The sequence below is a fragment of the Trachemys scripta genome, chromosome 6 (genome assembly GCF_013100865.1).
Source record: "Trachemys scripta elegans isolate TJP31775 chromosome 6, CAS_Tse_1.0, whole genome shotgun sequence".
In the NCBI taxonomy this organism is placed as follows: Eukaryota; Metazoa; Chordata; order Testudines; family Emydidae; genus Trachemys; species Trachemys scripta.
Window position 1 is genome coordinate 69,590,153 of NC_048303.1, and position 12,861 is coordinate 69,603,013.

At 40.4% G+C, this 12,861-nt stretch overlaps 1 protein-coding gene across 6 annotated transcripts in view; it reads right to left on the reverse strand.

The window, feature by feature from the left end:
• Nucleotides 1-12,861, reverse strand: part of SEMA6A (semaphorin 6A) — a 135,007-nt gene that overhangs the window by 50,324 nt on the left and 71,822 nt on the right. For all 6 annotated transcript variants that reach the window (XM_034774673.1, XM_034774671.1, XM_034774672.1 and 3 more), the window contains exons 6-10: nt 12,268-12,369; nt 8,332-8,422; nt 5,106-5,225; nt 3,841-3,929; nt 2,758-2,975 (exon numbers count right to left, since the gene is read on the reverse strand). In XM_034774673.1, coding sequence (XP_034630564.1) covers nt 2,758-2,975; nt 3,841-3,929; nt 5,106-5,225; nt 8,332-8,422; nt 12,268-12,369 — 620 coding nt within the window. The remainder of the gene's footprint in view (nt 1-2,757; nt 2,976-3,840; nt 3,930-5,105; nt 5,226-8,331; nt 8,423-12,267; nt 12,370-12,861) is intronic.

Below are 12,861 nucleotides of genomic sequence, written 5' to 3' on the forward strand. Positions count from 1 at the left end.
TAATACACCACAGAAGACACCTTGTTCCTTGGCCTTTGAAAGTGGGAACAAAACTATGGGGGGATACCACAAGACTTAGAAGGGAACGTAAATTGATATGAAAATAGTTTTATAAATATTAATGAGAGTTTGTCATTTTAATTTCAAAATGCAACATCCAGAGGGCTAGTAAATGAAACAGAAATAGGGGAACCTCACTAGCCCTGTTTGAAACAAAGGGAGGTGGTTAGCTCTCCAAAGGCTGGGCTGTCCCATGGAAGGAGACCTAGTGCAAAGGTTGCTAATGTGAGTCCACATTCTGAAACATTTTAAAGAGAGAGAGAGCCAAGTTCATCTTGGTGTAACTTTGATGGAGTTATACCAGGGTGACTTTGGTCCTGAGAGTCTAACTGAGGGTGCCAGAAGTATCTAGGGCTCAATCCTGAAAGGTGAAGAGCAATTCCTGCACGTGCTGAGCACCTTCAAGTCCCATTGGAGATGGAGGAGTTCAGCACTTTATAAGATTAAGCCCCTAATGAAGGGCGAAAAGCAATTTAACAGCAGGAGGTTTGGTATGGAGAACAAAAACCACCTGCAGAGTTCAACTCCACACACCCTGCATAGTGAAGAGATCCCCGTGGAAGTGAATATGGGCAGGCCAAAGGTCTAGCTATTGAGGATCGCAGCAGGTGGATCCACTTAGCACAGTGCGGGAACAGCAAGCCATATCCAATATTCCCCATAACCCAGTAGGAGCTGGACCCAGACCCATGGCCTACTTCTAGGCAGGGATTGATGACTCCCTTCTTACTAGCCCCTTCTAGTTCCTGTGAACAAAGACATTTTACAAGGCCCTGCTCAATGGATCAGAAATTAGCTTTAGCCACTCCATGCATAAACCTGTTGTTGCAGTGTCTCCAGCCGCAATGTATATCCTTCCATCCCCTGCAAAAAAGACTTTGCCCACAGGAATAATACTTCACATATTATATGATGGTTTCCACGTCTTAAATTCTCATAGATTATTTCCCAGAGCCCTCCAAGCCTCCCCAACATGCTATAAAATCTCCAGGGCCCAGTGGTGGGCGGGGCTTGGGACTCTGGGCTTCAGCTGCTGGGCTGGGGGGACGGGAGGACTCAGAGCTTCTGCCCTGCAGCAGGGTAGTGGGTCTAGGGGCTTCTGCCCTGCAGGGTGGCAGGGCTCCGGGCTTCAGCTGCGAGGAGGTGGGTCTCGGGGCTGACGGTTGCAGTAGTAGACATCTTAATGATTACTAACAGCACAGCATGGAAAACCCTGGAAAACTTTCAATTTAGAGGCAATTCTGATGATATAGCCCACTTTCTGGTGCATTCTTTTGATTTTTTATTAATTATTATTTTATTTAGGTGATTTGCATGAAAACAGAATCATCTGCTCCTGGTGCTTAGTTTTTATTTGAAGTCATGTCCTGCATTTGTGGCATAATCATTCCACAGCAGCTACTCTAATTTTGTTGTCAGAAGCAGTAATTATACATTGGAGGCCTGCGCTTGCTCCCATTTGAAATCAGTGGGAGTTTTGTCATTGACCTCAGAGGGGTCACCCTTTGACTCTAGGTGGGAAATGTACGGCAAGAGCAGATGAACTCCAGCAATAAAGTTCATGTTGCAGCCCCAGTGTCTCTTGTAATATAGAACAGGGGAAAAGAAACAGACCCTCTGGGGCCCTGCAGGAATTTTTCTTTAATTAGAACATTTTTTAACTTTTCCTGAGACCTCAGTAATTAGATGCAGTTACATGTTTTAATAACTTTCCAAGCAGCATGTTATAATATACACTGGTAACAAATTCTAAACAGATGTCATGGAAAGCCTTTATATGCTGAACTATAAAATGCAGGTGTTAGAACAACGGGTCCCATTATTATTTATTGTTTGTGTTGTGGCAGTGCCATTACCAAGAACAGACCTCTATTGTGCTAGGTTCTGTACAAACACAGGAAGGCATGTCTATACACAGAGGGGATCCTGCATTCATGAAATGGGAGAGTTCCCCTCACTTGGCATGCCCACTGTTTTCCTCTCAGAATCCCTTTAATGGAGCATCATGGGGTTACAGCTCCATTGGCTTAGAAGGGACAGGAAAGTGGCAAGCTAGATCTGGAGTCTTCCAGTTTCTCCCCTACAAACTCATGGTGAGAGCTACAGCGATTAACACAAGATGAGGATGTGTTAACTTCCACTACTATCCTGTCCACACTTTGGAGCCCTTTTCTGTGGATGTGTGGGCAGCCAGGTCAAGACCTTAAGAGATCAGCTGTTCCAGAAGACAGACTGCCAGGGGCTAGCAGGAGTTGGTGGGGTAAGGCGGCAGGGTGGAGGCAAGGGACATCTGTATGTATCTTGAAGAACCCAGGGCTTCTTCTAGGGATCTGGGAGGGGCAAACCACACTCTGCCAATAGAAGAATGAGTAGGAAACTCTGCAAGTTGGACATTGCAGAGTTTTCTGTCCCCTATCTAAAATGATTCCAGCATAAAGGACAATGTGCCTTTTATGGCATAAAGGACAATGTGCCATGATTTAAAACTCATCTCAAGCATCAGTCATATAATGTAATAAACAATACTAGAGTATTTAAAATTGGAAAAATGGGTGCCCATATGTGCATGCTAAATAAAACTTATATTTTAATAGCTACTGCTTCTTGTAGCTTTAAAGTGTAAGAAGAAACTGGAATGAAAAGGCAAAACACACGGTACGTATTTAGCACAAACCAAAAAGCTACTGCATTGGTTACCTGTTATAAGGGGTGGAGAAGGTTGCCAAGACAATATCATGGCCATTGATATGGATAACATCCGTAACAGCCTGCAGTATGTTAAAGTAGAAGTGTGAATCGCCAGGAACTGAGCAGTTCAGGCGAGCCTTGAGAAAGGAAGTCCACTGTTTTTCCAGAACTCTCTGGGATCCTCCCATGTCATTCTTGCAAACCTGAGCCACTCTTGGGAAAACTACCTGCAGTGAAGGAAAAAAATAGAGAAAATGAAATATTTCTTTGATCAGAGAAACTTTCTTAAAAAAAAAAATAGAAATGACACAGCGAGGTGCTTAATTTAATCCCATGTTTCCATAATCTGTGACAAATAACAAACAGAGGAAAATTCAGCTTTGGAAGAGTGTGCTATAAAAGATAAGGCTGAGGCATTTAATACCCAGCCATAAATCCTCCAGGAGATCAGTTCTCAGCCCATATAAACTCATTTCCATACAGACTGCTTAGCTTTCTATTTCCCCAAACAAAAGCACTTTATATTCACAATCCCTGCAACCCACGCTGCCAGCCTCTGGGTCTTGTATCTTCAGCACTCAAAACTATGCAAACCTCGCTGGGCTTGTATTCATACCCTGCACCTTTGTGACCCTTGTCAGCTTTTCTGTCTGCTTAGTTGGAAGTCTATTGTGGAAATATCAAAAAATTTTATTCAGTAAGTGTTCAATTGTTCTTTACAATAAGGCAAAGAACAAAATTCCTCCCTTGTTTACTTAGTGCTCCTGACTCTCATCTCCTAAATATAGCTGCCTCTTTAAAGTATAAATTTTAACTATTATCTGATACGATGAATTAAATGAATTTGCCATTTACTTTGCAGAGTTAGGAAAATAAAAGAGCTTCCAGCACATATTGCCACCATCACATTGTGTATCCAGACAGTGCAATGTTTCACTTCAACCAACCTTTTGGCTCGAGCAGTAGGATCCTCTCAAAACGATGACCTTGTCATTGTGATTTATGGTTCTCATTTCAAGGTCATTCCTAACAGCACTGGTCCAAGAGCAGTTTTTTCTGAATATTACAAAGAATCGAAGGCAATTCTCTTACCTTTCCCATACTGTTGTACTCCACTGCTATTTCCCGAAAGAAGAAGTAGATGTAGTCGCCATAATCTACCGCTTGGACAAAGTATGGCTCTGTAAACAGACAACACATTCTGTCTATGTGTACACCATATATAAAATAAAAATGAATCAAAGGCACAGATAAGAGCAAAACATATCATTGCATACCCAAAGAGACAAACTTTTTTGGAGGGGGACAGAGCTCTGTTTTCAGCCCTTTCACCCAGACCATGGCTTATCAGACAGGAAACAATTCATTTTGGATGGATATAGTGGCTGAAGGCAACTCTGTGGAGAACCAGTGCAAGGCAATTACGCACTTACATGCATGCCACTGAAATTACCCCCCTTTGGATTTCTGCAGGAGAATTAGGAAAGGTGAAGATAGTGACACTTTCAAATATGGGCATGGGTAGCTGGTGCAAGGGTAGATCCTTATGGCCAAAACCTCACACGTGGAGAGAATAGCAAACCATGCAATCTGCTGTTCCCTAGTGTTAGTGATAGCAGTAGCACATATGGACTAGCTCCATGGGTACCTGGTATTAACACACATATACACACACACACACACACACACACACACTGGGCTAATGGTTTCTTCCCTCAACCCCATTCTGTTTCAGCATTTTTGCATGCAAGCCAAGCCCTTATACCTGAGCTTGGCTCACTGTCTCACTGCCATTCATGATGCGTTTGTGAGGGTAAGCAGTAACTTTCTTAACAACGAAGGTATTTACAAATTGCCTAATTCACCGGCAAAGCCATACAGCACCTAAAATGAAGGCTTTGTGTCATATCCCCAGAATGGTATTTATATCGATGAATCATAATGTTGCAGAACAAATTCTCTGTATCTCATAAAACCCTGATTGTTACCTACCACAATCCTAGGAAAGGAGTTGGTTCAGGCACAGCCCAAAAACATTGGTCTCCTCTCCCAGCTCTGAAAATTTCATCTTTTTACACAATAGCTATGAAATGAAAGATTCAGGCTTGGAAAGTTGGATGTAATGTATTTTACTGTGGTGGTACTTGTAGTTTCTTTTAGTATCCAGTAACGGGGAGGGTAGGTGGGAAGGGAAGAAGGGGAAGGAAGGAAGGAAATCAGAGTAGGTAAAAGATGTAATTTAGTTTCTTCTATCTGACAGAAAACATTGATGAAATGAAACTGCAGCGAGGTCTGTCAGCAATCCAAGACTCTCATCAGAGATGCAGCTCCCTTTTTTTTCTCGTTTGTGTACTCACCTTTTAACCATTTTGAGTCATGTTTGACTGTCCGCAGGGTTGGGCTGTCTCCAAGGCTCCGGTAAATGACTGCATCTATTGCAAGGAAGTCAGTCACTGTGGCAGAATACAGCTTTCCCTCTTGGGGAGTGGGAAAGAAAAAGAAAAAAAATGGGAGGAAAGAGAAATAATGTAATTATTTTCCTTCATCAATCAAATGAGATGGGACAAATGAAATCATCTCAATCTCTTTGGAATGAAAATTCTGAGTGGGTAACTGGAATCACAGGCAGACTGAAATGTTCCTCATTTTAAAAATGAAATGGCAATTTCAGAAGGATGCACTGGAAACAGGGCATTCCCAGAAAATGTCCTCTGTTTTACTAGATTAGATAAATTGGGACTGGAATGCCCGGCTTCATTGTAGACACCACTACCACAATACCATAGGTAATCTAATGTGACTGGAACAATGGCTGGAAAAGATGGGGTTGTTATCCACAGATCCCAGCAAAATAAATGGATATGAGGGAGACCAAGAGAACTGCTAGTTTTTAAACAAGTTTGTCAAACTATGTACTTCTGGAGAGCATTGTTCCTTGATTTTGTTATGTTAGCTAATTGACACTTAGTATTTCTTTTTTTTTTGTCTTTAATGTGCAAAAAGCTCCGCTCCTTTAAGAGTTCTAGCACAAAAATTATCAGTGTATGGCATGGCAAAGCAAATATATAACTGTGAAGAGACTGATGAAGGCTCTCTATCCTTTTAGATATCTGATCTATGCTTAGGCATCTTTACCTCTTAAAGAGCATAAGAGGAGGAAAGCTAAGAATGTGCTGTAAATAGGGCACAGCAAGGACAAGAGAGTAAGGCAAAACATCACAAGGAAAGCACTGACAAAGTTTAATTTGATAGTAATTGCAAAATCTGGTCATTGTACCATAGGGCTATTTTAGGTTATAAGAAATGTCTTTCACCCATGATAATTCACAGTAACACAAACAAAAGAACATTATGCAGCTCCAATAACTCAAATCTCAGTTGTGTCTAAATGAAGTGGGTATGGGGTGCACCCACCTCATTGGGAGCTATAATGGGTATTAAGCTAGAACTTATCCACGCTGGATATATGATAAAGTGGGTGCCCCCTTGTTTAGAGGTTTCTGAACCCTTTTGGCCTATACCTCTGCTTATTTCCAGCTAACAGCAGCAGACAGCATTTCATTTCCCTTCAAGGTTTAAAAAACAGATCAAATCTTTTCATTACCAGGGCAGTAATCTTACTTCTGTACCACGCAACTCCTATCAGATTTTGGCTGTTTAAAAATAGGTCTACTTTCTTAGGCGAAAATAAATAAGTGTTTTAAAAGCAGACACTAAAACCAATAAAAAGGCTGAACTTTTCAGCTGTGGATGTCAGAGCTCAACATTAATATAATCACTCTCCTTCCTGCCACATCCCAGTAGGTCTTGTGACAATCACACTTCACATACACTAGCTACAATAGCTGCAAGAAGAGTCATATACACATAAGCACATCCTACAGATTAAAGTCAGCTGGGCTAGCTCCCTAAACTGCTGGTTACTACAAAAGCTTTTCCCAGGGGATCAGACTTTATAACCTATCAAACATAGAATGCTTTTACTAAAGCCGGGCGAGTTTACTTGATCCATTCTGTAACAATTTATTTGACAAACTTTACCTCTTATACTGAAAGGCAACAGTCCTGATACACAGAACCTCATTAGTCAATTGACTAATTTGTGATAACTTGCACTGTATCTTGCTCCTAGGAACATATCTAAAATGAGGGTACTGTAAGAATGTGTGATATGTGCCTATGACATGGGAATGGCAGCTAATATACAGCAGCTACTTATATAATACACTTATATTAGTGGATGCTGTTTCTTTAAAACCCTCTTCCTCTGGAAGCATTTAACTGCTTTTGGATTAAAAAAGAGAAGTCAGTAAAAAGAAGGTCACTCCCCAACATCCAGAAAAATCCCTCTAGTTTTGTCCTTACTATAATTAATGAACTATTCATTAGTATTTTTAAATTAGATGGCGCCATTAATTTATACTAAGCTGAGTGAGGGCATGCTGCATCCTACTAGAGAATCTCTCCTTTGTAAAAGACACCATGTCAGTTCAGACACTGTAGGTGGTACTATGTCTTTTTGGTTACAGCAATGATCTCCACTTAATAGTGGCTGATCTGTTTATGAACTGCTACACTCTCAAGTGAATTTCTAACATCTTTTCTAACAAATAGTTAGTCATTATTTTCTATGTAATAGCAAGATACCCGCTCAAAAAACAGGAGTAATGTTATCCTAGGTTGCTAACACACTTTACCATCTATGTTACAGCCAAACCTGAGATGTGATCACGAGAGTTCATAATAAATAGAAGTGCAAAAATGAAACAATATAATCAGAAATCTATAAAAGGGAAGAAGTACCAAAATATCATTTTATAACCAATGGCCCAAATTAAAACCATTAATATGCACTCACTTTTTAAATTACTGTGAGAAACAATAGTTAACTGCATTCGGTTACATGCAGCATAAATCATCATTAAAACAAGAGATTTCTCTCCTTCCCCTGCCACAGCTGGGAATGATCTGTCAAGATGTTTCTACTTAAAAAAAAGAGAGCTAGCACTTCTGCTTTCCTTGTTGATGCAGAGGAGTGCACTCACAGATATTTTTAAACATCTCTGAACTGACCTTCATTATGAAGGGTACCTTAGTTTTAACCAAATACAGGACCATAGCCTGCTCCCGCTAAAATCATTATGAGTTTTATCCTTGGCTTTCATAGAAGCGGTCAGTATTTCTGTCTCACACTGATCTGGCGTTATATTATCTCACTTCTTTTACCACGAATCCAGTAAACATGAATCAGGAAACTGAGGCTTTAGACAATGTTGATTATGGTACTGAAGTTAATACAGCAGCTTGTGAAGTTTCCTGCACTAATGATTCTTGTGGCCCCTATTTTGAGACATTATTCACTTATTGCGCCACATTTTAAATGAGACCTGAAGAAGAGCTCCATGTAAGCTCGAAAACTTGTCTCTCTCACTAATAGAAGTTTGTCCAATAAAAGATATTACCTCACCCATCTTGTCTCTCATATTTTAAAAGTGTCATTTTGTATGGGAGGGATATTGTACCATGGCAAGCAGGACTTGGAAGAAGGGAAGGAATGGGTTAGTCTCACTTTTCCTTATTTACCTGCGAACAGTGCAACATTGGCATGTTTTGCATCATAGGGGCACCTGGCCATTCCACTGAACTCATCTCCTAGGAACTCCAGTGTCTCCATCTGAAGGGGAAAAAAAAGGAATCTCTTCAGAATAAAAAAATGAAACTTATTACCCAGGACAAAAACTATGATACTATTCATTTCATAGCAGGGAAGAAGTTCCTTTTTGTAGCAGTGGTTTTGGCTATGAGTTAAGAACAGTGCAAAATTATAGCATTGCATAAAATCAATCTATGAAAGAGTATCCAATAAGTCAGACATCCTTTAAAGCTTCTCGTTCTTATCCCCATTACATTTTACAAAAGTATTCAGCTGATATTTTCTCTGTACATGGGTTTCCTGTTGAACTGTAATGGGCTATGCGGTCTGTGATTCTGGAAAATATTCAGATGTTATCCTCAAAATGATGCAACAGAAGTACTATTATCCAGAGCAATAGCCTGCAACCCATACAAATGAGAGGAAAAGCACAAGGTAATTTTCTATGTGTGCATTTTTTCTCCCTCTTAAGCTGGGGCGCTATCTGGACTAGTCAAAACTGTGCTATTCTCTTTTCTGATTTGCATGTTGGAAAGTACCACTTTCCAGGTGTTACTGGGCCTGTGTCATATAGCAACCCTCTTACCATCAAGCAAGAATTAATCTGTGCGGTAGTTCTAAAATCTTAGGCTTAAGTATAACCCCTAGGAAATTAATTCACCACCAGGTACAGGTAATTATACAAATAACCAGCTCAACCTCATGCAGAAGTTCAAGGGTTTTTAGTAAACTACACGTAAAGGTGCTGATCCCACATGTTTAAGACTCATATATCGTAGCTGGCAACATTAATCAGTAGTGTAGCCCACAGAGCTAGCTTAGCATTTTATTTTACTTTTCAGTAATGCAAGGAACCTACAGGCCTGTATCCTGTAAGACATTGGTATAAGTAAGTTAGAATAAGTAAAATAGGCCTATGACCCTTAGCATAGATAAAATGGCCTGACAGTTACCCTAGATTTTGGGGAAGTGGGAATAGCTTGCTCAAGAGAGGGAGTTGGTACATAATACCAGGCAAATGCAGGAATACTGAACTGATACTTGGCCTGGATATTTTAGGATACAATTGTTGGCAGATGTCTAACCACCAACTTGCTTGAGCAATAGGTGACGTATATGATAAAGAGGTAAATGGCATTAATATGTTAACCTATAGGATAAATGCACCCCAATATTATGAGGATGAGGAAGTTAGATTTGGACATGGAAGGCTGAGCATCAGAGTGAATATCTGTGAGAGTGCCCAGGTTCTATAATAGGCTAAGCCACCATGTAGCAAGGGCTAGCTTTCCATCCTTTAGCTCTTCATTGTTATCTACCACTGACCTTTGGGTGTTGAGGATTTGGACCATCGGACTCAGTTGGCATGCCAGGGACAGGGCTCGACCTTTGTCTCTCACCCCCAGAGCCCCAAGGAAGGGTTGAGTATAAGAACGTGAGCATATGCAGGGAATGACACCAAAGATATCCCTAATACTGTATTACAGCTATTTGTTTATGTGGTTTGGAGTTTTTTGTCTTTACTGATTGTTTTAATAAAGATAGCAAAGGCTTTGCTTTATCCTCAGTGTGAGTGTCTTTGCCATTCACCCTGAGGTACCCTACAAGATATTGAACTTGTCAGTTTTAATTCTGTGGAGCCTGATTCTGGGACGAGAACACTATTACCTTCCCCCCTCCAGCTCATTCATTAGTATTAATTGGCAATCAATACTATTATTATTAACCATTCAAAAGGATCAGGCTACATCAATAACTTGTATGTTGGGGTAAAATCCTTCTAACATATTTAACTCACTTCAACAGTACACACTGTATAAATCAAATGCAGAGTTCAGAATCATAGACCATGAAAAATAATCCATCTAGCACCATCAAGCTACCCCAATCAACTTTAAGCTCATATGTTATGAAACCTAACTCATTCAATGGATGATTTGTCATCATTTGTTTTCTGTCATGTATCTTTTCTGTCAAGACCTTCTGAACGGAATCAGTTGTGTTTACTCTAGGATGGGAAAGCATTTAAAGTGATGGTGAAAGGAAATGAGCTATGCTCCAGAGGTCCTTCCCTCTGCAAGGAGCACAACATTCCAGGGTCATCTGTACTTTCACTTTACAGTGCTGAGGGATGGCCTTATCTTCAGTTTGGCATATCTCAAGTGCCCCGGTGCCATCTGTAATCCCTGAAATACAGTCAGGAAAGTCAGTGCAGGTGTCAGAGTGACCTTCTGTAGGCCCCAAGAGACATCACCGTGCAGGCTCTCAGAGCATAGCAACAGCTGAGGGAATCAGCATGGGCCATATATCATGGGGAATGAAACATCTGCAGAAAGGATCCTCACATTAGGATGCCAAGAAAATCCGTATTTGTACTAAAAAATAGCTTTCCGGCAAGGGGACTCCTAGGAATTTGTTAGCAGCATTAATTGTACTGAGCACTAAGCAATGACAAACAGAAAACTAAACTTAGGACTGGAAACAGGAAACCTGGCAACATGATGTGGATGGAAGGTTGGGGATAAGGGAAGGGGAAAAAAGAGAGACTTTTTTTAACCAGACCAGTTGTTCTAATTTCAGTACTCCTCATATCAGGTATCTGCACTATATAATTAACACAGAGCTATAGAGAAGACTGTGCTGCTGCTCTGCACATGTGTTGATGTGTTTAGCTCCTTCCAGGCTAAAGCCATTGCAGGAGCTAAACCAGCATGGCAGAGGAAGGATGGTGAGAAGTAGGGTAATACTGTGTATCACCGCTGTAGTTGCTTTCCTGGCAGTTGATATCTTCAGTTTGTTTTCAGGACACTTCTTACAATAATCCTGGATCTGATCCTGTACCTTGAAGTAATGGGAGGTTTGCCATTGACTACTATATGAACAGGAGTAGGCTTTTTTATCAGTAGTAACTGAATCTTCTTCCTCTCCAAAGAAAGGTTAGAAATGCACCTTGTGACAAAGGCAGATTCTAAAAGAGTGCACTGCTCTTAGGCTCAATACTAAGGCCCTGATCTAACTCTCATTAAAGCAATTGGAAAACTCCTATTGATTTCAGTGGGGTCTGGATCAGGACCTAAAACCCTACTCCTCAGACAATAGACAAAGGTTGAATAAATGGCTTTGCATGAATGCAGAAACACTGGCACACAATTGGGCTGAGGGAAGGAATCTTCAGCTCTAACATGTGGTTTATTAGCAGGGCAGATGGGCAGTTGTTTAGTGCAGCCTGCTCCTAATCTCTATATGATGTTTTGACCTTGTAGATACCCCATTTCTTTTCCCCCTCTGCATTTCCCTGTAGCAGTCTACTGCTGAAATCACTTTCACAGAATGAAGAAGTGTGTAGAGTCCTGCACAGGTTCCCTACTAATTGGGTCCCCAAATACCAATGCAGCAAAAAAATGCATAGTTTCCACTATGCTAAGCCCCTAAGTGTCTAGGCTAGTATCTTTGGGATTGGGCACAACACAACAGCCAGATTCAAAATGGTTTATGGATGAGAAATCCTCAGCCTCAGGCCTGTACTTTGAGATGCGTCAGAAGTAAACTTTTTACTTAAGAAAGTTCAGGGTACTAGCCCATGTTTTTGCAGTGAGCTGTAAGTTATTGTTCAAGACAACTGAGAAGGATAAGATCAAGTAGCAATATACTTTTATGTGTAGAGGTTGCAAAGAGGTGTCTATATCAATCCAGGCAAATCGTAGAAACCCAATGAAGATTCCACATATAGAATGCTGAAGAAGTCAAACAAGTGAGGATAAACTATGTAATGTTGAATGATACATTTTATGCTGCCAACCACACAGTCAAAATAAATTGTTAAATTTCTCAGCACACAGCTGCAATCTCCTAAACATAACACCTACCTTATAGTTCCTGCAAGAAGGGTTGAAGGCATTTGTTCCACAGATAAACAAGGTATCATCATTTCGTTTCAGGAGGACTTTAATAAAATTATGACACTCATCCTGAAGAAAAATAATAAAAAGTATTTTACACAATATATTACAAATGTTTGGCTTTATTCTTGTGCCATGATCTTTCATTGTCAGGGCTAAAATGAAGCTGGCTAGTAGCCACTGTGACATTCTGGGCTTTAGTTTCACAATTTTTTAACTGACAGTGAACAAGACAATGAATTTTCATTCCATTTGTTTCAACACAGTTGCTAGGAACTGAGGACATTTTATTTACATTACAGTTCAGACTTCATTATTGTTCATGAATTTTGTTTGAACTTTGTTGCTTTAATCAAAACTGAGGACCTTTCGGATATATTGCTGTAATACAATAGTAACACTAATTTATTCAGTGCAGTACACTAACGTAAAACTGATGGAAATCAGGTCCAGAAACTCTGGGCCCGATTGTGAGCTGACTAATGTTAGTCAGTGTTTGCACTAGTGTAAAATTGGGGTGAGATCAGAATAAGTTCATCTGCATCTAGAAACACACACTTT